We start from the raw sequence: 24,870 nt of genomic DNA on the forward strand, positions 1-24,870 counted from the left end.
GAAATGGCATCCCACTCCAGTACTCTTGCCTGGAAAGTCCCATGGGCGGAGGAGCCTGGTAGGCTACAGTCCATGGGGTCGCATAGAGTCGGACACGACTGCGTGACTTCACTTTCACTTTTTCACTTTCGTGCACTTGAGAAGGAAATGGCAACCCACTCCAGTGTTCTTGCCTGGAGAATCCCAGGGACGGGGGAGCCTGGTGGGCTGCTGTCTATGGGGTCACACAGAGTCGGAAATGACTGAAGCAGCTTAGCAGCAGCAGTGTCTGTAAGATAAATTGTAAAGTAAAAGTCTGATTGAAGCATAATACTGTTGATTAGTTTGGTTTAAGTTTCTTACTATTAAGCTTTCTTACTATTTTGGTCATGGTAGTTTTACAAGTTTTAAATATACTAAAGCAATTCAAATATACATATGAGATAAAAATCTGAAATAAGGGTTTTGTGTGGAGTGTAATTTGAAAGTATAGGTCATATGGAGAGTGTGAGAGAGAAAGCAAGGCAACTTCTTTTGGAGGGTTTCGCCCAGTGTCAATTTGGGTCCCTTGAGCACTCTCAGCCATACTTACAAGTCTGTGATTGGTGGTGAAGTTAACAGAAATCTTAATTTCTTTTCTTACTGTTTATCAAGAAAGATTTCAAGTATAGTGGGTGGCTAGAAAAGGAGATAATTTTCATATTGAAAAATCACTTTTAATTTGGGGTTTCTTTTTAGATTTAGAGCTCAAATACCTTTAAGTTTAGAGGAAGCAGGATCAGATAGCAGTGGGAGTCCCACCCTTTATGTATTTGACTGTTGGCTGTCAGCTCAGCGCTCACAACCAGGGAGTGTGAGGTCAGAAGTGGGAAGAGAGTTAACCAAGTAGATAGAATAGAGGACTGGGTTAAGACCTGATGCCTTTTCTCTAGCTGTTAGTGAGTACCCAGTGCACTTCATTTTGTATTCTCTGGAAAGGACAAGTACATTTTCTTTAAATAAGGGTCTTCTACTCTTTAGAATTCAATAAATACAGTATTTATTCAGTTCCTACTCTTCAAGGCAAGGGGAATATAAGGATTAATAAAATAATGAAGAATCAGGCTTTAGGGAGCTTATATGTGAGTGGGAAAAAAAGGTATTTCAGAGAAAAAAAAAGAGGTGATCATGGCTTGGAGATGGTATTGATGGTTTTATCCCACAAAGGGTTTTGTGGAAATTTTGGAAAGTATTTTCTCCATTTCAGGGGTAAGATTTAGATGAATTGGAACATTTGCAGTCTTTTTTTCCCCTGGTCTCTTCTAACTATTTAAAATTTTTCTTTTCGATATGAAGCATTTATAGTTTTGATTACTTTGGTATGTAAAATAATACTAATTTAGTTTTAAGCTTCAAAACCCAGTTTTGTTTTACCATTTTGGATAGAAATTTTTCCAAAGTGAATTTCATACTTCCTTTTTTTTCTGTTTTCATCCTTATTTATCAAATAACTATTAATTAAATAGAATACATTTATCCACAGCTCCTGTTCCTTAATAAATCAGACTTAATTTTTTTGTGTTTGCTTTTCATCCTTGTCCTAATCAGTGTTTTACTTTTTACTTTCAGTTTTTAAAAAGATGACAAAGAGGGACATTTTATTTTGAAAACATGTATAACCATGTACATATAACACATGTGGATGTTTAGGCATTGACGGAAACCATTGAAATACTAAATGTGCTAGACGTACAAAGAGAAATTGACAAAAACATAATCATGGTAACAGACTTAAATATATCTTTCTCAGTCTTTGATGGATCAGGAAGTTAAATGAATGAGAGTGGACAGTATTTGAACTATATAATTTTCAGAAATTGGTTATTCCATAGATACTGTTTTATTTTCATGTAACTGTTACCTTTAGTTTTTAGAGCAGCTTTATGAGATACACACAAAATTGTACATATTTAATGTATAACTTGGGCTTCCCTTGTGGCTCAGTGGTAAAAAATCCACCTGCCAGTGCAGGAGAGTTGGGTTTGATCCCTGGATTGGGAAGATCCCCTGGAGAAGGAAATGGCAACCCACTCCAGTTTTCTTGTCTGGGAAATCCCATGGACAGAGGAGCCTGGCAGATCACAGTCCATGGGGTTGCGAAGAGTTGGGCACAATTTAGTGACTAAACAACAATGTATATAATTTGATGAGTTAGGATATAACTTTATATTCAGTTTTTTTCTACTGCTTTAAATGTTAAATGTTCTTTATGAGCCATTCCTTGATGAGCTAGGGTCTTATTTTAAAAAACTGAATATGGTACTATTTTTAACTTGTTAATATTCTTAGGACTTCAGGGAGAGTTGAAGACTTTTTACTAACACACCAAGTATCCTCAGACTGCTATGCTCTGTGTGTGTCTTAAGTGTGTATAAGGTAAATGTTTTAATTTTGGATTTTTTAAAAAAAGCTGTAAATCAGGGTAATTATTGTGGAAGTCAAAGGTAGAGATTTATCAGTGATTTGGTCTTTTCCTTTTTGATTAATCATCTATAATTTTTAATAAGAGAAATCAGTAAAGGGCACAAGCTGTTTTTTAGATTGTGAAATTTTTAGAATATTTGTGTGTGTTTTTTAGAATACAGCAAGAGCTGTCCACTTGACAAATTTTCAGTTGCACAATATAATATTGTATAGGCACAGTATTGTTACAGCAGATCTCCAGAATTTATAAATCTTGCTATTATGCTTTTGAATGCTTGCTTCTGTTAGATATAAGTTTAACTATCATCGGTGTCCTTTCCCAAAACAACTTTCTCCTGGCTCCCATCTCTTCAGTTTTTCCTCCAGTTTTCTAATTTGTTCTGTTCTGGAAAAAGCTGAATAAGAACCTGTAAATAAAGTAGATGTTCCAGGTCGATATGTGTTGATGTGAATCTCTCTGTTGGCTGCATGAGATTATAAAAATGTGTTTTGGATTCTCAGCTATGTTCTATACTGTATAGCTGAGTCATTACTATACATTATATTTTTACCAAGTTTTTATTTTAAAGGATAGAGTTATTGTTTTTTATGATAGATGTTTAAGTTATATGTTGAGGTTTTTGAGTATTTTGAAAAGCAAGTAAACACTTTGAAAAAATAAGGAAATCTTCTACATTGTAATTAAAGTAGGTAATGTGGTCTACAGCATTCATTACATGTATCTAATACATGGATGTATTTGGATCTAATTTTTAGAAATATTTCAGATATAAAGCACGTGAAAGTGAAGTCACTCTGTCGTGTCCAACTCTTTGCGACCCCATGGACTGTAGCCTACCAGGCTCCTCCCTCCGTGGGATTCTCCAGGCAAGAGTACTGGAGTGGGGTGCCATTTCCTTCTCCAGGGGATCTTTCCAACCCAGGGATCGAACCTGGGTCTCCCACATTCCAGGCAGATGCTTTAACCTCTGAGCCACCAGGGAAGCCCATGGAAAATAATAATAAACATTCATTTACCTACTGCCTAGTCCAAGAAGTAAAATACCACCAGTGTAGCTGAAGCTTCCTGTGTAATACTACCCCAGTCAGGTTCCCCTCTTTCCCAGATGATTGTCTTTCGTGTACACCTTCTTATTCTTTTACTGCATTTTCACAGTTGAGGTATGTTTTAGGTGTACAGCAGAGTGATTCAGCTATACATGTACTCTTTTCTTCTTCTTTTTTTTTTAATATTTATTTATTTGGCTGCCCCAGGTCTTGGTTGTAGGATATAGGATCTGGTTCCCTGACCAGGGATTGAACCCAGGCCCCTGCAATGGGAGCACAGAGTCTTAGCCACTGGACCCCCAGGGCAGTCCCCAGTTACACATATACTCCTACTGCATTTTTGTAGTAGATCTAAAGAGCACATACTTCCATGTCTTTTAAACTTTTATAAATATTAATGCTGTGTGACTTTCTGTGACTTGTTTTTACTCGATTATTTTATTCAGGGATGATTTGTTCATGTAGTCAACATTCCTTTAGTGATTACTATGAGCTAGACACTTTGCTAAGACTTTTATGTGTATTCTGGTTTGTTTCTTGTAACAATCCATTGAGGTAGATACTCTCCCCGTTTTATAGACGGGGAAACTGAATTCTGAGAGGTTAAGACATTTACACAAGGACACAGCTAATAAGTTGTGGAGCTGGCGTATAAACCTAGGTAATTTTACATTGTTTTAAACAGTGATGGGGCATTGAATAAGGGTACATCATCTCTTATCAGTTCTGAAATTGCCAAAGATGTTCTTCATAATTCTTTTGATGTTAAAGTTTGATCTGACCAGATGCAAGGCTGTTTGTAGTATTTATTTCTCTCCTTGGTATGAATATTCTTACGTGATACTGCAGAAATATTGTTAGATAATAGAACAGATGCTCCAGACCTAATGGGCCAATTAAGACGTATTGTGTAGGTACTATATTACCTTTCTAAAATTCAGAAAATTTTCAGTTCTCCCCTAAAGGTTTTGAATGAGTACTGGTACTGTGCTCCATAGGGGCTTCCCAGGTGGCTTAGTGTTGAGAAATCTACCTGTCAGTGCAGGAGATGCAGGAGATGAGGGTTTGATCCCTGAATCAGGAAGATCCCCTGGAGCAGGAAATGTAACTCACTTCAGTATTCTTGCCTGGAAAATTCCATGGACAAAGGAGTCTGCCAGACTACAGTCCATGGGGTTGCAAATGAGTCGGAGACGACTGAGTGAATAAACGACTGTGCTACAAATCTCTTTCTGTATATGTATGGGATTTAGGGTTGGTTTGATCCAGAAAGCGCTCACAAAAGAAAAAAATGTCTAAATATGTTGAGTTAGTTTGGCCATGATAATATTTGGCTTATCATAAATACAGTGTTCTGTCATTGATTAGCAATTTTTGCCTTTTATTATGTGGCTGGAATTTAAAAATCTGTTTTCTTCAGTAGACTTTGAGATCTGAAGGATAGAGGCTATGTCCTTGCCAGTCCTATTACAATGCCTGGCATAGCAAAGGCTCAGCAAATATTTGTTGAATGAGTGATTGGCACTTACTGGTATAACATGTTTTCCTGTTACTTAGGTCATCTCTGGGGTAGTGTGACTAAGTGAATTGAACAAGGAGGAAAAAGAAGAGGTTCATGAAGCTAACTTCTGATTCTGTATTTTTTACATTTTCCCTTTCCATTTTGAAATGGATTTAAATGATGCTTATGTCGATGTGTTGATGTTGTTTATGATATTGTATTCTTTGTTTTATAAACGGGCCTTCAGCTATTCAGCTTTTGTTGTTGTTGTTGTTGTTGTTCATTTTCTGTTTAAAGACCTTGATCTTGCTGCTTTCTCAGTTCAGAATTCTCAAACTTAGTGTTAAGTATAGTATATAATATTTTGCTCATTATTAAAGTTTGGCTTAACTTAGTTTTTCCTTGTACAGAATTGCCTGACTGTACAAGCAGTCAATTGAGGCTACCTTTGATTTGTACAGAATGATGCTTTTAAAATTGACAGACTGAAAATAGAATGATACATAGTGTGATCATTAAAATTTGTTCTCATAGATTTTTAAAGCTGATTCAGTACTCTTTATTTTTTATTTTAATTTTTCAGTTTTCAGTATTCATATTTATTCAATACCCTTATTTTACTGCTGGAAGAGAGGCTTAGAGAAGTCAAGTGGCTTGCTGTAGGTAGTTGGGCCAACAAGGGTGGTTAAGTACTAGGATCTTCTTTTCACTGTTTTGTCCCTAACATTTCTTTTAAATATGTTCTTTTCTTTATAGAAACTGTGTCTGAGGGATATTCAACATGTTAAGAGTTTTTGTTTGAACGATTTAAGAAGTTTCTTATTCAAAATATAAAACCATAGTCACTAAGGTTTATTAATGTAAGAAGACTTGGGGAGCAGGCGAGAGGAGAGGCTAGCTTACTGGGCCCAGTTCTCTTGCAGTAATTTTTCCTTCACTTGTAATTCTTTGACTTTAATTACTGTTGCTTCCAGTGCATAGTTCCTGTGGTGTGACTCCCTCCTTTGGGTGCTTTGGCCAAAACACTAGACATGACATTTTGTTTTTCTCTTTTGTAGGATTTGAAATGGCTGGAATATTTAGAATAGACCTTCTTGCATATCTGAGGTAGAAATAAAGAGAAATACAAGTTCTCAAAGATTTGTCCTTGTCCTTCTCCACATATTTAAAGCATTACCTTCTCTTTTAGTCTCAGTTCACTTGTTTAGAAGTCCAAAATGGCTATAGCTTGACAGGCACCCTTTCTGAACTGCCTGGGTTTGAAAAGCACTCCCTTTCAACCTGGCACTCAGGATCTCCTTTCTAGACGGCTTGATACCTCTATGGAGGTTAGCTCAGTAGAGCCCCTATTAGTTCCCTGTCCCTCATAAGCCCCGTTTCTCTACGATAAATTTGTAGATGTAGAGTTGCTGGGTCATATGGCAAGTGTATGTTGTAAGTTTATACGAAACTGTCAAGCTGTTTTCCAGAGTGGCAGTGCCATTTTGCTTGCCTTCCAGCAATGTGTGAAAGAGAGTTCCAGTTGCTTTGCATCCTCTCCAGCACTTGGTGTTTTAGCCATTCCAATAGGTGTATTTTGTTGCTGTTAAATCTTTAAGTCGTGTTCGACTCTTGTGACCCCATGGGCTGTAGCCTGCCAGGCTCATCTGTCTGTGGGATTTCCCAGGCAAGAAAGTTATCTTCTTGTGGTTTTAATTGGTATTTTTCTAATGCTTAATGTAGTTGAGCATCTTTTAAATATGCTTATTTACTATTCTTATAGCTTTTCGGTAAAGTATTTAAGTTTTTTGCCTGTTTTAAAAAATTCAGTTAGTTTAACCGTTTCGAGAATTGTGTCTGTGTTCTAGATAAATACACGTCCCTTGTTGATACGTGATTTGCAAATATCCCAGTCGGTAACTTGTCTTTTCATTTTCTTAACAGTGTTTTTCATAGTGTAAAAGTTTGTATTTTTTATAAAAGCCAATTTTATCATTTTTTTTCTTTTATGGATTGTGCCTTTGGTATAACAGCCAAGAACTCTGCCTAACCCTAGGTCATGAAGGTTTACGCCTATGTCCTCTAAAAGTTTTATACTTGTATGTTTTATATTGAGATCTAGGATCCATTTTGAGTTAATAAGGTGTGAGAGTTAGGTCAAGGTTCAGTTTTTTTTTCCTTCTCTTTTTGCATGTGCATGTTCAGTTGTGATGTGCGTTAAGTTGTTCATACTAATACCTAATTATCCTTTTAACGTTTGTCGTAATATCTCCTTTCATTCCTAGTATCGGTAATTTGTATTGTTTCTCTTCTATTGTCTGGCCAGAGGTTTATCAGTTTCATTGATCATTTCTAACAACAAGCTTTTGGCTTCATTGACTTTTTCTTGGTTTTAATTTCATTGATTTGTGTATTGTTTACTTTTTTCTAGTTCTTTTGGGTTATTTACTTTTTAGCTCCTTGACACACAAATTCATAAAGCGTTCCATTTTTGGGGGGCTTCCCTGATAGTTCAGTTGGTAAAGAGTCCGCCTGCAGTGTAAGAGAGCTCGGTTCGATTCCTGGGTCCGGCAGATCCGCTGGAGAAGGGATGGGCTACCCACGCCAGTATTCTTGGGCTTCTCTTGTGGCTCAGCTGGTAAAGAATGTGCCCGCAATGCGGGAGACCTGGGTTTGATCCCTGGGTTGGGAAGATCCCCTAGAGAAGGGAATGGCTACCCACCCAAGTATTCTGGCCTGGAGAATTCCATGGATTGTATAGTCCATGGGGTTGCAAAGAGTCGGACACGACTGAGTGACTTTCACTTCACTTACCAGACCAGGGTTGACCAGGGATTGAACCCATGCCCTCAGCAGTGAAAGTAAGGAGTCCTAACCACTGGACTGCCAGGGAATTCCTTCTAGTTTCTTTTGAAGTAGAACCTTAGTTGTTAGATTGTTGACATGTAAGTCCTTAATGCTATACATTTCCCATTAACCACTGCTTTAGTGTATACCTCAGATTTTGGTGTGTGTTTATGTTTCTGTTCAATTTGGTATATTTACTAATTTCCCTTCATACTTCCTCTTTCACCCATGGATTATTTGGGAATGTATTGTTTAATTTCGAGGGAGATGGAGAGTTTTCCAGTTAGCTTTCTGTTATTGATTTCTAGTTTAATTCCATTATGGTCAGAGGCTTTTTTTTTTTTAAATTTCCATTTGTTTAACTTTATTAACTTTTTTTTTTTGGCTGTGTGGCTTGTGGGATCTCAGTTCTCCAACCAGCAATTGAGCCCCAGACAGTGAAAGCGCCAAGTATTAATCATTGTACTACTATGGAATTCCCTAACTTTTTCCCCCAAATGGTCTAGGACACAGTCTGTCTTGGTGAATATTCTGTGATTAAGAAGAATGTATATTCTGTTGTTGGTTGGGGTGTTCTGTAGATATTCGTTAGATCCAGTTAGTTGACAATGTCATTCAGTTTTTTTGTTTTATCCTTGGAGAACATGGTGAAGTCTCTTAACTATAATTGAGGAATTGTTTATTTTTCCTTTCATATCTGTCAGTTTTTGTCTCATATATTTTTTAACACTATTGTTAAGTATGTTTGCAATTGGAATTGTTGTATTTTCTTGGTGAATTCACATCAAGCAGTGAGAGGATAGAGAGAGATTACTGCATGCTCGCAGGGTCTCAGCTCCTCTGGTCAAGAGGAGTTTCCCTTTTCCAGTTTTTAGGTGCCTGCCTGGAGGTACTGCCATTGCTTTTTTTGCAGCAGCCACCAGCGGTATTACCCCGGGGCAGGGGAGAGGGAAGGAAGACACAAAACAGAATTTCTTCCTTTGTCATTTATCTTTCTTGTCCTGCTCCTTGGACCAGAAGGAGAGGGTTTTTCTTAGAACTTCTTCTCTGTACCCACTGAGCACTTCCAGATTTGGGGCTGCCTTTGGGTACAAGCTGGGCAACTGGAGGAAAATGACCTCTTCTTGCCAGTTTGATGTAGCTTCAAATTCTTCTTGCTTTCTCTAGCCTGCTCACTGTCATTTGCTTTGCAGAGTCCTCAGGTAGCTGTGACATGTGTTTTTTCTAGGATTTATAGTTGCATTCAGAAGGAGAGAGAGGCAGGACTCCATGGAGTGTTGTTTACTCCCATTTTCACTGGAACCAGAACTTTTTGTTTAGTTTTGTTCTTAGAATATATTCTGAAATATACTAAATCCTTTACTTTTTACTTTACATGCCTGTGTAAACCAAAAAAAAAAAAGTTTCAGTAAACAAGTGTTGCCTGCCATCAAGCCATCAGCCACTGCTGCTACTGCAGCCATCTGGTGGTGTACCCTAAAGGGAATTCAGGATGGAGAAGAGAGAATACTGGCAGATAAGATGCGGATCAAAGGAATGACTTCAGTAAACCCAGAGTCTGGGATTTTCACATACACAGAAAAGCACTAAAATCATTAACTTGAGATGTCTGGTTTTTGTGATTAGCAGTCATCTTGTGATATTTGTTTGATTACATGTTTTTGGTTTTTTTGCCCATCCTGCTGGTCAAAACTCATATGTCCTGGCTCCTCCCTTATCTCTTTGGAAGGTTCCCTCTGAGTTGCTGTATCCGTGGCCTTTAGTGAAACTGAAGTTGCTCAGTCATGTCCACTCTTTGCAACCCTGTGGACTATAGCCTGCCAGGCTTCTCTGTCCCTGGGATTTTCGAGGCAAGAATACTGGAGTGGGTTGCCATTTCCTTCTCCAAGGGGTCTTCCCGACCCAGGGTCTCCTGCACTGCAGGCAGACTTTTCACCATCTGAGCCACCAGGGAAGCCCTGAGTTATGCTGCTGCTAAGTCGCTTCAGTCGTGTCCGACTCTGTGCGACCCCACAGATGGCAGCCCACCAGGCTCCTCCGTCCCTGGGATTCTCCAGGCAAGAACACTGGAGTGGGTTGCCATTTCCTTCTCCAGTGCATGAAAGTGAAAAGTGAAAGTGAGGTCGCTCAGTCGTGTCTGACTCTTCGTGACCTCATGGACTGCAGCCCACCAGGCTCCTCTGTCCGTGGGATTTTCCAGGCAAGAGTACTGGAGTGGGGTGCCATTGCCTTCTCCAGGGCGTCTTCCCAACCCAGGGATTGAACTTGGGTCTCCTGCACTGCCGGCAGACTCTTCACCATCGGAGCCACCAGGGAAGCCCTGAACTATGGTCTTCGGTAATTCCCCGAATAAAACATAATTCCCAACTTTTTAGGTTGTGCGTTTTTTCAGTTGACACCTATTAAGATATTTTCTTGTGATACAGAAAGAAACCAAGTAGTAGTAAGTTGTCACAACCCAAAGAAAAAAAAAATCTTGTGTTTCTCTAAGCTAGAGGCAGGCTGGTATTGGAGGAAGAGTGCTGAATGAGGGAATCATGAAACATGAGTAAGGCTAGTGACTAATTCTGTGACCTCGTACGAGGTAGTTAACATCCTGAATCCTCCGTTTCCTCCTACAAAGCTAGGGGCATTGAGACTTCCCTGGTGGTCCAGTGGTTAAGACTCCACAGTTCTAATGCAAGGGACCATCCCTGGCTGGGGAACTGAGATTCCATATGCCTCACGATGCAGCAAAAAAAAAAAGTACTAAAGAAAAAAGCTAGTGGCATGAACTATATTTCTGTGACTCTGAGGCTGATAGCTGAGAAGTTGCTTAAGGTAACTTGTTTTTCTCTCAGCTGTCTTAAACTTCTGTGATTTCCCCCATATTTTGGGACTAGATTTAGGCTTTTTCTGATAGTCTTTGTTTGCTTTGTAGAGCTCTTCTAGAGAGAAGTTACTTACTAGCAGAGTATTACCATTGATACCGATTTTTTTGAAGTGGTTTTATTTATTTCTTTTTTTTAATTTTTTTAAAAATTTCTTTATTTGGCTTTGCTGGGTCTTCGTTGCTGCACGGGCTTTTCTCTAGTTGCAGAGAACGGGGGCTCCTCTCTCATTGTGGTGGACACCCTTCTCTTGCAGACGCTTCTTTTGTTGCTGTGCACAGGCTCTAGGGAGCAAGGGCTTCGGTAGCTGCAGTTCCTGGGCTCGAGAACACAGGCTCTATAGTTGTGGCGCACGGGCTTAGTTGCTCCGCGGCATGTGGGATCTTCCTGGATCAGGGGTTGAACCTGTCTCCTGCATTGGCAGGCAGATTCTTTACCACTGAGCCACCAGGGAAGCCCTTGATTGATTTTAGATGTCTCTTGTTCCCCACACACCAAGTTAAGGTTAACAGTAAATAAGATTCTTCCTGAAAATGTAGTTACTGGGCTTTAGACGGTCAACACCTGATTTTACATTTGGTTCTTGATCTTTCAGAGCTGTAATACCTTTATGCTTTTCTTAGTTTATTGCACTGTGTTGAAAGTATGTATGTAGTACACTGGTTTTGCTTACCTTTAAATTTTGTTTTGTCCTAAAGTCATTGATATTTATGATTATTGTGAAAGTAGTAGTTCTTTAAATGGACCTCTATTAATATTTTTTTATTGTGAAAATTTTAAGGATTTAGATGCCTTGTTGAAGCTTTTTGATTTTTAATAAGCTTTTGGTGATGAACAATTTCTAATACACAAGAAAATAGAGAATAATATAATGTATTGTCATGTATTCATCATATACCTTTATCAGTAATCAACACCTGCCCATTTTGTTTCATTTTTACCCCCTCCTGTCCTCTTTCCTCGATGTTTTTCCTCCTGAGAGGAACATTTTATTTATTTATTTTAGTTCTATTTGGTTATTGCTGTCACCCCATCTCCTTCCACTTTCCTCATGCATGCACGTTCAGTTGTGTAGCCCCGTGGACTGCAGCCTGCCAGGCTCTTCTGCCCGTGGACTTCTATACGCAAGATTACTGGGGTGGGTTGCCATTTCCTTCTCCACCCTGGGAGTATTTTAAAACAAATCCTAGCAATCATATAATTTCATATAGATACAATATTTATTTTTGAAGTACTGGGAAGAACTTTTTGCGTCTTAATACCAGGTTCAAGTGCCTAGCTCTGTCACTTGCCAGCTTTGTGACCTTAAGCAGGTTGAATAGTTGCTCTGAGACCAAGTTTCCTCAAAGGCAAAGTGAGGATAGTGATTTTCCATCCATATTTTAAAATGACGTAAGGGACAAATGAAATAATGAGGATAATAACCATAAAAGTGCTTTGTAAACTACAGACATTAAACCCTCAAATAGTTCTATTAAAAAGTGACAAAATGGGTTTAGCCAAGTGCAGGCAGCCAAAGGGGCACCGCTGAACTGATCCGCTGGGCCTGTTGCTTCCACTGCCAACCCCTGCTCTGTGACCCGCGACTCCAGATCCCTTTTAGATTGGCCCAGGTGCCCCAGGCCCGGCACGGGCGGCCTGGTGGGAGGATGAGCCCCGGGCAGCAGGAGGAGGAGCCGTCTCAGCTGCAGCAGGCCATTGGGGCCCTCAAAGTCTCTGTCTGGAGCAAGGTGCTGCCGAGCTTCATGGCCTGGGGAGACAAGGATGAATTTTTAGATGTGATCTACTGGTTCTGACAGATCACTGCTGTGGTCTTAGGTGTCCACAGCTAAGTGTTGGGGAGTGTTCCCATTGCGAGGTTTCTTGGGAATAGCTGGGTTCTGCCTGATCAACGTGGGTGTCGTGTACCTCTACTTCAGCAACTACCTGCAGATAGACGAAGACTATCGCGGCACATGGGCGCTCACAGAAGAAGGGTTTATGACATGGTTTAGCTTGTTCATGGTCCTCTGGATCGTCTTCTACACTGCCGTCCACTGTGACTGATGGTGCACGGCCCCACTTGCTCCCTGCCCAGCCCAGAGGACCCTGTTAGTCACAGCACAGAAGCATGATTGGTAGGGGCTCCCCAGCCACGTGGAACCAGGAAGACCTATGTTTCCTGGACCGAAAGTCAGTGTGTTGGGTGTCAGTGTCTTCTGCAAGGGTTGCAGCCTGAAATGTGAGAGAACCATCCACCTTTTGGAAAAGCACTTTTGAACTGTCTATTGCCAACTGTTTCTTCTTGGGGACCGTTATGAGATATCTGTTTGCCGATTGGAGCTGTCCTTTAATTTGCTGCACCTCTGGATCTGGATGAAACATTAAATTATCTTCCTTCTCCATCAGGTGTAGAGTTTTTAAACTACCAATCATGGGCATTTCAAGTCTTCTGAAAACAGTATGGCAGTATGTGCATGGCCTGTAGCACAGTACAGGCAGCATCTGATAACAGTTTTCATTGTAGAGTGTTTTCAGATGCTTGAATAAATCAGATCTTTAATTGAGAAAAAAAAAATGACAGGGTGTTATACAGGTAGCTTTGCATAGTTTAGGACACACAGTCTTAAGAGGGCCGGTATGCCAGAGCTTATCAATACCTAGGGAACTTTTCTGAATTCCTAACGTACCATCCCTACCTTGAGGATTGATGCCATAGTGAACTGATTGGAGTGGGATATCCTACGAGTTTATTAGATTAGAGCAACATAGAGGATTATTGGTTTAGGATTCCACAGCTAATATGTACTAAAGGTGATTCTAATGATTGTCTAATTATATAATTTTTATTAACATGGAGATATAATAATATGTATAAAATAAAATGTATTTTAAGTATACAGTTTGGTGAATTTCAGAAGTGTATATATCCATTTCTATCACCCCAAAAGATTTCCTTGCTGCCCAGTCCGGTCCCTGTCCCCGCAGGTAATCAGTGATCTCTTTTCCATCATTGTAGATGAGACGTGTCTTTCTTAAAAGTTTCATATAGGTGAAATCATACAATATGTGCTCTCTTGGTCTTACTTCTTTTGCTCAGCAGAATGTTTTTGAGACCCTTGTGGGTTATGTATTGGTTCTGTTTTATTCTGACAAGTATACTTTTATGTGGGTATGCCAATCATGCTTTACCTGTTTATGAACATTTGGGTTGTTTCCAGTTTGGGGCAGTTATAAATGAAACTTCTTTGAACATTTTTGATCATGTGTTGGTGAGAACACATATTTTCATTTCTCTTGGGTAAACACTGAGTGGATTTGCTGAATCATATGCTAAGTGTATATTTAACTTTATATGAAATTGCCAAACTGTTTTCTAAAGTATTTGAGCTATTTTACATTCCCGTGAGCAATGTGTGAAAGTTCATTTGTTCTATATTATTGCCTAAAATTTAGGCATTCTAAGGGTGTAGAGTGATATCTCCTTAATAGTTTTAATTTACATTTCTCTGTTGACTGATGACATTTGCATCTTTTCACATGCTTGTTGGCCATTCATATAAGTCTTTTGTAAGGTAGGACTCCTTTCTTTCTTTGTTTTGCCTTATTTTTATAATGACATCTTTTGAAGGGTAAAAGTTCAAAATTTTTATGAAATCTAGATTATTAATTTTTCTTTTGTGCTTTGTTCTTATATATGAAATCATTGTTTAACCCGCGTTTCCAAAGATTTCCTTCTGGGTCCCATTTTGAGTTAATTTTTTTATATTGTGTAAGGTTAGGGTGCAGGGTTAATTTTTATTTTTTCTCATGACACGAGTAGTCTTCTGGACAAAAAAATGTTGCCTGCCATTTCAGTAAACACAGAATATTGTGACTGTGAAGACATCAGCCTGTGCAGCTGCCCCCTGATGGTGCACCTTGAAGGGAATTCTGAATGGAGGAAAATAGGATATTGGCCCTGGATAGTTAAGATATATATCAAAGGAATCGTTTCATTAAGCCCAGACTCTTGAATCTTGCCAAACATGTAAAAGCATTAAAATTATTACTTTTGAGATGTCAGTTTTTGTGATTAGCAGTCATCTTGTGATGTTCAACTACATGTTGTTATTTTTTCACAGCAAAACCTATGTATCCTGGCTCCTTCCTAACTTCTTCGAAAGACTTACCTGAGAGGCTGTATTCTGGGCTACAGTCTTCAGTAATAAAATGTAATTCTTGGCTTTTAGGTCGTGCATTTTTTCCAGTTGACAGTTTTGTCTGCTGAGATTGGTTTATTGTTTTTTTTCCACCACATTTTCAAAGAGTACCTAGTATATACGGAGATGATTATGTTTCTCAGATAGGTGTTTAAATTTGATATTTGATCTTTTCTCCTCATATCTCATTTTGTTGAGTTGAGCTTTGATTATGATATTCAGTATTCATCTCATACTTTGTTGAACTATGTTGAGTTTAATGACAGTTGAGCAGAAAATACCTATCTTCTTTAAGGTTAGGCACAGTACTTGGGTTAATTTAAGAATTGCGTAAAGATTTGACTGGAGTTAGTTCCTAAAGTATTTTGATATTAGTGATAGACTTTTCATTGTTAGTGTATTTTATTTCTTATTTTGCTTTAGTTACCACTTAACATTTTTATTAGTGTTCTTTACATAAATTTAATGAATTGAGGGGTTTGTATGTAATCGCTTTGCTGGAACATTGTATTACTGGATTTAACAAGTCTTAAATTCTTAAAAATCAGAAATGTATGTGGAAAGTTGTGTGTATGGTTTTGGTAGAAAAGAAACGTGAACATCTTTATTTAATGTCTTTCTATATCCAGAGGATGCCAGCCCCCATCAGATTGCGGGAGCTGATCCGGACCATCCGGACAGCTCGAACCCAAGCCGAAGAACGAGAAATGATCCAGAAAGAGTGTGCTGCAATTCGGTCATCTTTTAGAGAAGAAGACAATACATACCGGTGTCGGAATGTGGCAAAATTACTATATATGCACATGCTGGGCTACCCTGCTCACTTTGGACAGGTAGGCTGGGGTGAGACCACATCTAGCAAAGGGTGCTGTGCTCTGCTTAGTCACTCAGTCCAGCTCTTTGTGACCCCATGGACTGTAGCCTGCCAGGCTCCTCTGACCATGGGGATTCTCCAGGCAAGACTACTGGAGTGGGTTGCCATGCTCTCTTCCAGGCTAACAAGGGTATTCTTATTTTAATGTCAGTAGGTCAGGGACTGTTAGTCTTTCCTGTCAAGGAGGACAGGATATTTTTGATGTCCCAGTAGTCTTATTACTATGGAACTGAGAGAGAAAGCTGCTGACCTGGGAAGGCATGATACTGCCATCAGTTGTCTTTTCCATTGGGAATCTCTAATTATGTGGATTAGAGTATGTTTTGATGGTGGTAGTGAGTTTAAAGATTGACTGGGATTAACTGGTAGATTGTGATTGTTCTGTCACACATCCTGGACTATGATGAGTACACGTTTAAGAAAAGTTTACTAAATGTTTTCTAAATTATTTTCTCAGTGCAGTAATATTATAACACTGCCAACACTGCTGACAGTTGTGTTTAAGTAAAAGAAATTGGATGAATGCGACGTAATGGCATTTAAGGATTTTGTCCTGAACCTCATTCCTTGATAGCTATAGCCACTGTGCAGGTCTGCCTCTTGTTTCACTCCCACACACAAACACACATTTCTTTTTTTTTTAAAAAAAAAACACATATTGCTTGATACAGCCAGTCTGGGCATGATATTCTTGGTGATAAGTACTTTCTTCTTTCTACTTTTATACATGGTAAATAAGGGAGATTGAGTTACAGAGAAGGGTGTAAAGGGTTGTTTTTTGATTCTTAGGAATGCTATTACATTTTATTTCACTTGAAAATTTAATTGTGTGCTAAGTAGTCTTTCTGAGGAAAAGACTGCAAAATTAAAAGAAAGAATATGCAATACTAGGTGCAAAGAGAAAAAATACCACCCATATTTGCATTATTCAATAATAATATTATTAATGTTTTGATATATTTGTCGGGAAAGATGGCCATCAGTTTATTTTCTGTTCAGCTCACTAACTTCAATGGAAGAATATACCCTCATCATTGAGTTAAAACAAAAAAGTAATGGGATTGAATCTTCCCAGGCTGACTTGGGTGACTTTTATGCTCATTTTGGGACAGGAAATGAGATTAGCCTCTCAAGAAATTCATGATTAAGAGTGGGAGAGCATTAATTCCCCAAAGGAGAATTGAGGTATTAATATCCGAGGAAAAGACCAGCTACTAGGCAGTCAAAAGCAACAGCTGTCTCCTATAAATAAACATTATATGCTTTTGCCATATCAGAAATGGCTCTAGGTGGTTATCCATGTAGCATGTGACATAATTAGTATAAAACAGATAGCTATTCATGTATTCTTGTTGGTTGATTTTAAGTAGACACATTAAGTTAGATAGTCAAGTGGAGGAAAGACTCCTAATCCTTCCACTCAGAGAGTGTTGCTGTTAACAACATGAGAACAGTAGATTTATATACTCCTAAGGCTGTTCTTTAAAGACAAACTCTTGAATTTAAAATCATAGGGTAGACTTTGGTGATATTTCATTTTGTATAGGAACTTTATGTATATGTCTAAGATTCATTTCTGTGACATGTTAAAAAATATGTTTTCCATAGGTGGCATTTTTTTAAGAGAAACTACAGAGGTCATATTGAAAGGATTTGGTAGCCATGAGAGAAGGCTGTCATGCCTCAAAATGAGAAAGTTTGAGCTTTAATAAAAGAGCAATAATTGGGAACTTCCCTAGGGGTCCAGCAGTTAAGACTGCATGTGTCCACTGCAGGGAGGTAGGTTTGATCCCTGTTTTGGGGAACTAAGATCTCACATGCCATGTGGTGCAGCCAAGAAAAAAAGTAATAATTGTAGTTGAAATATACCAAATAAGTTTGTATCAATAGTTCATAATAATTAAAAAAATTTGAAAGCATTGTTGGCCGTTTTTGGAAAATATGAGGGAAATGACTCATTGTTTTGAAAACTGGTAAAGAAAAGGAAAGAAACACTTATCCTGCCTTTTCTATCCAGTAGTTCCTTGTAATTATTGCTAAGTTCTTTCTGAACGATCTATTGGTAATCAAATGGTATATGTAGAGAAAGTTGCTCCTTAGAGGAATAGCCCAGCTAATAAATGAAGAAGGGATGGAAGAAGAATTAGAATATTACCATTTTCAACCCCTGATGATCATCAGTGCTGCTGATGTCACAAAAGAGATAAAACCACCAGCAATAATTAAAGGCTCCTGTTAAAAGTTCATATCACCACCTGTGAATTATATTTGCTAAATCAAAACAATAACTGGTAAACGTGAATCTGATCAAGCCTCCTTGTCCATTTAAAAAGAGACATTTACAAGTGTTCATTGCTGTAGTTTCTAACAGGAAAGTATTGGGGACAGTCTATATGTCCACAAAGAGAATAGATAAGTTGTATATTCATAGGTGAAATACCCTATAGCAGTGAACATGCCTGAACTGGAGCTTCTTGTCTGGATGTAGGTAATGTTCAAAAGATGTTGAGTGAAAAGGGCAGGAATACAATATGATACTTGGTGGAAAGTTTAAAGCATTCAAAAACAGTTGTGTTTTCCATGTATAGCTAAGGACATATGACAGGACAGTGATCAACAGCAATTTTGAGTTTTGGTTACTCCTGGGATGAAGAGAGGGAACTTAGACCGAGGCAGACTATTCAGAGGGATTTTATTGAATTCATCATACTAAATTTTTAAAAATAAATGGGGTAAAATGTTAAGATTTGTTGAAGCTCGTTGGTGGGTCAAATTTTTGAGTGAAATATTTCATAATAAATTTTCTCAAGAGAAAAAAAATGGGATACAGTAGGAATGTTAATATGTATTTTCCTCTCAACCAGAGAATGAAAAAACAGGCTCTGGTTCATATAGATTTTATGTTGCCAGTCTATATAGTGGTAAAGCAGTTATAACCTTGTTCTTCAAACACGTGTGTGTGTTTGTAAACTAGAAAGTTATTTCTGAATATTAAAATGAAATAAAAGTAACTTAAAAAGACCTAACCAATCAGTTGCAGATCCATTAATATTTACAATATTTTAATTGCATCTTTTCATCGAGATGAGTGTTCACATCATAAAGCTCAGTGTTAAAAGCAAGTGTCACATGCATTTGACCTTTTGGGAAATTATTCTAAAAGCTGAAAAATGAGTGCAGCTTTTTAAAAAAGGGCAACCAGGTTAAATGTTGATAAAAGGCAGTATTTCTGCTTGGTACAGAAAAATGTGACAAAGCCAGAAACTTGGTAAAATTATCCTTTTAAAAATTGTTTTGAAATTCAAAGAAAATTGGAACATTGAGTCTAGAAAAAGTATGTAGAAAATTAAGTTGTTAAGTTTTCTCTCTATTCTACTCCCTCCAAATCTACTGTATTTGTTGTAAAGGGGGCCAATAATTTCATTCCCTTAAGGCTTGTTGCTAATGACTGTCTGGAGTTTTGGAATGCTTCTGCTGAGAAAATATTCTGAAAAAAATCAAGGATCAGCTGGAGAGAATTAGTAGCTATTTGCCTTGAAGACATGGCATGTAGGACAACTCTTAGGGTGCTGTCTTACTTGATGTGGCTGTTACCTTAGTGATGAGAAACTCGGCCCAGATTGGTGAAACAACTGGCTTGGGTCTCTTAGCTAGAACCAGTCTTAGACTCAGCTCCTGACTCTGATTTCTTTCTCTTCCACTCTGTGTTATGTACAGAGAGAAACTTTTCTCGAATGTTTTCAGTTTCTAGCCTGAATTTGGTGTCCTTCCTACCCTGTTTCCACAGTAGCTTGTGCCTGACTGTCATGGTATATATATCATATTTTCTGATAAATATTCAAGTGCTGGTTTTCTTTATGTGTCCTTCTAACAGCATCACTGAGAATGACTGGCACATTGGTTTGGGCACAGCAGGAAGTTCTTACCAAATTAAAGCAAAACCACCAATGACTCAGAACACTTGGAAAGTAAATATAAAAAAAAATCAGTAGCAAAGAGTTGTCACAGTCAGCCCTTTGGGATGATAGTTGGGGAGACAGGGAGAAGGTTGCTGTGGATAAGCAGGTATATTGAGAGTGTTGTTATGGGAGAAGTTGATAGTAGGTGAGGAATACAAAATAACCCAGCAGAAAAAGCATAGCTTTCGTGGAGTACAGAGATAAGAAAGGAGTGTACTTAACAGGCTCCGACAATAGCATCACAGATATGATAGATAGAATAGCACAGTAATTGCTCATTATGATTTGAAGTTATCTTTAAAAGGCTGATTGCTTCCATTTACTGAGTTATATTTGCATAGGGTTCGAAGGCTTTTTCATGAAATGATTCCAAGACTTAAATGCTTTTTTGAAACATACGTTGTTTAACTTTGGAGGGAGAACAAATTATTTCATGTTTTTTTTCCCCCCTGTTTAATTATAATGTTATTGTATTAACTTTTTTAACCATAAGTTCTCTTTGTCCTGCAGTTTTTTTCTCCCAGCCCAATATTATTCATCTTTGAAATAAACAATGACAGTTCACTGATGCAAAATTTAAAAGATACAAAAGGATATATGATGAAAACTGTGCTTTCCATCCTCTTCCAGTCACTTAGTTTCCCTCCTTACAGGTGACTTGTGGTATTCATTTCTTAACTATATTTCCAGAGATACTTTATACATCTCCAGGCAATCGACATATATATTCTTACCTCTTCCAAAATTATATTGTAACATACTGTTTGCACCATCTACCTACTAATCCATCTTGAAGATTAGTCCATACCAGTATATAAAGAGCTTCCTTGTACATATTTTTTGCCCAGCTTTGTTGACATGTTCATGGTAGTAAATCCAGCATGGTATTCCATTTATGTATGAATCATAATTTATTAAACTGATGTCTTATTAATGGACACTTATTTGCAATCTTACTGTTTAAAGTAATAGTACAGTGGAATAATATCCATTATCTTGCTCACGTGTGAATATAAATGCTTTGTCAGTTCCTAAAAGTGGATTTGTTGAGTCAGAAGGATATGTGTGTTTGTAATGTAGATAGATACAGTCTTTCTTACTACGTCTTGTGCCAGTTTATACTCTCATTACTAATGTCCTTGCACTGTTATAATAACACTTAAAAAAAAGTTTGTTAATAAGTTAAAATGTGATATCTCAGTATGGTTTTGATTTGCATTTCTTTCTCTTTTCTAATAACTTCACTGAATCATATTTTGCATATCGTATAACTCACCCTTTTCAGGTGTACAGATCCATTTTTTTTTTTTCCCAGTAAATTTTCCTAGTTGGTTTTGTATTTGTTTTGTGAGGAGATTGAACTTCATTTTGTACTTAAATTATTCTTTTTAGTTTGAACTGTCACTTCATATTCATTGTTGGTCTTTTTAAAAAGTAAGTATAGAATCCTGTTGTATAGGATTTCATGTCTGGGTTGCAAGTAGTTTTTCTAAGTTTGTCATTTGTTTTTACTTTGTTCACAGAGTTTGGGGTAAAAGCAAAAGCTTTCTTTTATCTTGGTGGTGGACTGTTTATGGTGGATTTAAAGGTAGATATGAGGGTTAGCTATGTTTCAGGTGGAAGTTTTAGGTAGCTACAAATGAGGAGTAGAAGTACTGGGATGAAGTTGAGGTTGTTGTCTAAGGAATAGATACATTTAATTGGTCACTACTTTTCTTCTGTAACTTATGTGTTTGTTGTGTTTTTAGTGAGGGCTGCTCAAAAATGAATGCCTTCTCCTCACTACCTGCATCCCACTGTGTTCTGCTTCAGTCATTTTCTTTTTCAATATTTGAAAACTTTGTAACAGTCTTAATAATGACACGTGGTGCATTATGAGCTCAGTTGCTGGCCACTGCCACGTAAGTGTGAAGTGTGATCAGAGTCAGTCCTTCACCTGAAGATGTATTTCAGAGACCATTTCCAGTATATAATCATATTTTCCCCTCAAATTTGTCACCTTCAAAAAAAAAAAAGCAGCAGCAGCTCATTCTTGAAGCAAAGTCACTGAACCAATGGAGAATATTTAAAAGAAAGAATTTAGTTATTTGTCTCTTTAATTTTACTTTTTCTTTTGGTGTTTAGTTAGTAGTTTTAACAGCTGTCACAAAAAACAGTAAATAGTACTCACTAGTCATTGATGAATTTTGGTCTATCTTAAAACCTGGCTTCCCAGGTGGCTCAGTGGTAGAGAATCCACCTGCCCAGTGCAGGAGCCACAGGAGATTCGGGTTTGATTCCTGTTGCGGGAAGTTCCCCTGCTGGATGAAATGGCAACCCACTCCTGTATTGTTGCCTGGAAAATTCTTTGGACAAAGAAGCCTGGTGGGCTATAGTCTGTAGGGTTGCATGGAGTCGGACACAACTGAGCACGCGATGTGCACGTGCACACACACTCTTAATCTTGGCCTTTAAAAATATGAAGTAATATTAATGCCTAAAAATGTCCTTCTCATTAGTTCATCTTAATAAAAAAAATTGGGGGTGGTTTATTTGTTTAATGCTTGATGTTTGTCAAAAGCGTGATTCAGTAAGGATGATAAACATTTCGGTGATATCTTGATTCTTAGAACATTTTCTTTCACTGTTAAAATATTATTTATAGAATGATTAAGTGAGAAGATTTAAAAGCCTTCAGTTTGAAAAAGAGAAAGATTTTTCTAATAACATTTTAACTTGTGATTTTCTCATTCACCTCAGCAGTTACTTTTCTGCTGACATTTAAGAATGACTGTAATCATCTACTTCAGAAATTATTCTTTGAAATTTAAATTGTGTAGATAGAAAGAAAGGGTTGTTAGATAATCTTTGTTAATCTCAGAGGCATTTCAGTTTTCCTTGGGATCCTGCTTATTCTCTCTTAGAGGCTTCTTTGACTTGTTCATGATGCTATAGTCATCCCACAACCTTTTGGTGTCTTTAATGTAGGCACATTGAGAGAGCAGTTTTTAAATAGCTCAAGACGGATTTATTTGTAAACTCTTTTACTTTCCTCAATTTGACTTTCATACTTACAGGCAGATTCGTGTGGGAAGTAGTCTCATGAGATCTCACATTGCTGTGTACATTGGTCTGCATCTGAGCCGCTTTCCTTGGAATGCATTGATTCTAAATGGGAGCATAGTTTGAAAAACTCCTCTTAAAGAGTTTTAACTTGTGTATACCCTTTGAAAACCACTGCCCTAGAGGGAATGTTTGGCTTCTTCCTTGTTAGTCAAGATGAAATGATAAAGTATATATCAGTGATTATGAAGTTCAAGAAAGTCTAAGTAGAGAGACAAACTAATTACAAGGACTTTTTTTTTTATTGAAGTATTTTTGATTTACAGTATTGTCTGTATTTCCAGTGTACAGTGAAGTGATTGAGTTATACGAATGTGTGTGTGAGTATATGTTTCAAATTTGTTTTCATTATGTTAAGATACTGAATATAGTTCCCTCTGCTATACAGTAAATGATTGTTGCTTATCTATTTTATGTATAGTAGTTTGTATCTGTTAATTGCTCCTAATTTACCCCTCTCTTTCTCTGCCCCTCTGGTAACCATAAGTTTTCTACCTAGATATGTTTCTATTTTGTAAGTAGATTGATTTGTATTACTTTTTAGATTCCACATGTAAGTGATATCATGTACCATTTGCCTTTCACTTCACTTAATATGAAGTCCATCCATCCATGTGGCTGCTAATGGTAATACTTGGTTCGTTAATACTCTCTTATACACACATGCCTGAGTGTGTGTGCACACACACACACACACACCACATGGGCACATGGGTTATTTCTGCATCTTGGCTATTGTAAATAACTTCATGGATTCTTAAGCTCTGAGGGTCGTGTAAAGAATTATGTAAGAGGAAATTGTATAAAATATTTTAGGTTAATTCTATTACTGAGTTTTCCTGTGGCTTTTTGTTGTTGTTTACTTCTGCTTGATTCCTAAAACCTCTCTTCTTCATAGTTAAAGCCTCAAATGTAGCACTTTTCCACATAATGTTAAAGTTAGTTAATTGTCCTTCTTTTTTAATTGTACCTTCCATGATGTTTAGGACTGTTTGACACTTGGGTGCATTTCAGTTACTGAGCTTTTGATATTCAAAATAGGAACCAGACATTAAATACACACGTGTTAGCAGCTCATTTAATGTACCCTAGGAATTAAATTAAGAGTAAGGTTTATTAAACCCTTATGATAACACTCCCGTAATCTGTACGAATATTTAGATCTAACATAAACTTCACAGATTATTCGGATGGCAAGTACGATAGGGCCTTAACTAGATACTCGATTCCAGAGCTTGATTATTATCATTAAGATATTGAAAGATCTTAAGTCTTTGCCTTTTATTTAGGTGGTTTGATGATATAGGTTATACCTATGTACTTTAGTTATCCATTGACTCTGGGTTAAAAACATTGCTCTCCTGATTGTGGTAGCAATTTCTTAATTTCTTCTTCTTCTTTTTTTTTTTTAATTTGCAGTTGGAGTGCCTCAAGCTTATTGCCTCTCAAAAATTCACAGACAAACGCATTGGCTATTTAGGGGCAATGCTGCTGTTAGACGAAAGACAAGATGTCCATCTTCTCATGACCAACTGTATCAAGAAGTAAGTCTTAATTTCTTCTAATAACTGCTTTGTTTTTTTAGGTCTTTTTAATAATATGACATCAAAGGCTTCTGTTTATTGATTTTATATTTGCTGTCTAGAATATAATTGAGTTGCTTTTGGTTCTGGAGCTTATATATAAAGAGGCTAAGGAAAGGATTAAAACTTCTGTAGAAAAAAGTAAAACTGTAGGGGATAATTTAAATGAAAGCATTGTTGTACATCTTGAGTCATAGCAACTATTTAGCATGAATAAGCATTTGGACTTTGATAGCATAGAAAAAGCATTGGTAAATCTGAGCTTTCTTATCATAGAATTTTTTGAATACCATGAATTATGAGGCATTGTATTTATTAAATAATTACCAATATATTCTGAATGAATACCATTTAAAGGTAAAAAAGAGAGGTCTTGCTTGTCAGCAGTCTAATCCCAGATTTCAGTTGCTGACAGTTGTATTTATCCTGTGAGCTTTTGTGCATAAGTCCTTTTTTCTCTAACAGGTGCTTTACTGATTTACTAG

General features: G+C 37.5%; 1 protein-coding gene and 1 pseudogene across 1 annotated transcript in view; both read left to right on the plus strand.

Moving 5' to 3' along the window:
- AP1G1 (adaptor related protein complex 1 subunit gamma 1) overlaps positions 1 to 24,870 on the plus strand; it is an 82,121-nt gene that overhangs the window by 10,917 nt on the left and 46,334 nt on the right. The window contains exons 2-3 of the mRNA XM_052655468.1: positions 15,497 to 15,700; positions 24,222 to 24,346. Of these exons, the coding sequence (XP_052511428.1) occupies positions 15,500 to 15,700; positions 24,222 to 24,346 (326 nt within the window). The 5' untranslated portion in view covers positions 15,497 to 15,499. The remainder of the gene's footprint in view (positions 1 to 15,496; positions 15,701 to 24,221; positions 24,347 to 24,870) is intronic.
- Positions 12,336 to 12,732, plus strand: LOC128062962 (respirasome Complex Assembly Factor 1-like; annotated as a pseudogene).

This window comes from Budorcas taxicolor, chromosome 18 (assembly GCF_023091745.1).
Source record: "Budorcas taxicolor isolate Tak-1 chromosome 18, Takin1.1, whole genome shotgun sequence".
Lineage (NCBI taxonomy): Eukaryota > Metazoa > Chordata > Mammalia > Artiodactyla > Bovidae > Budorcas > Budorcas taxicolor.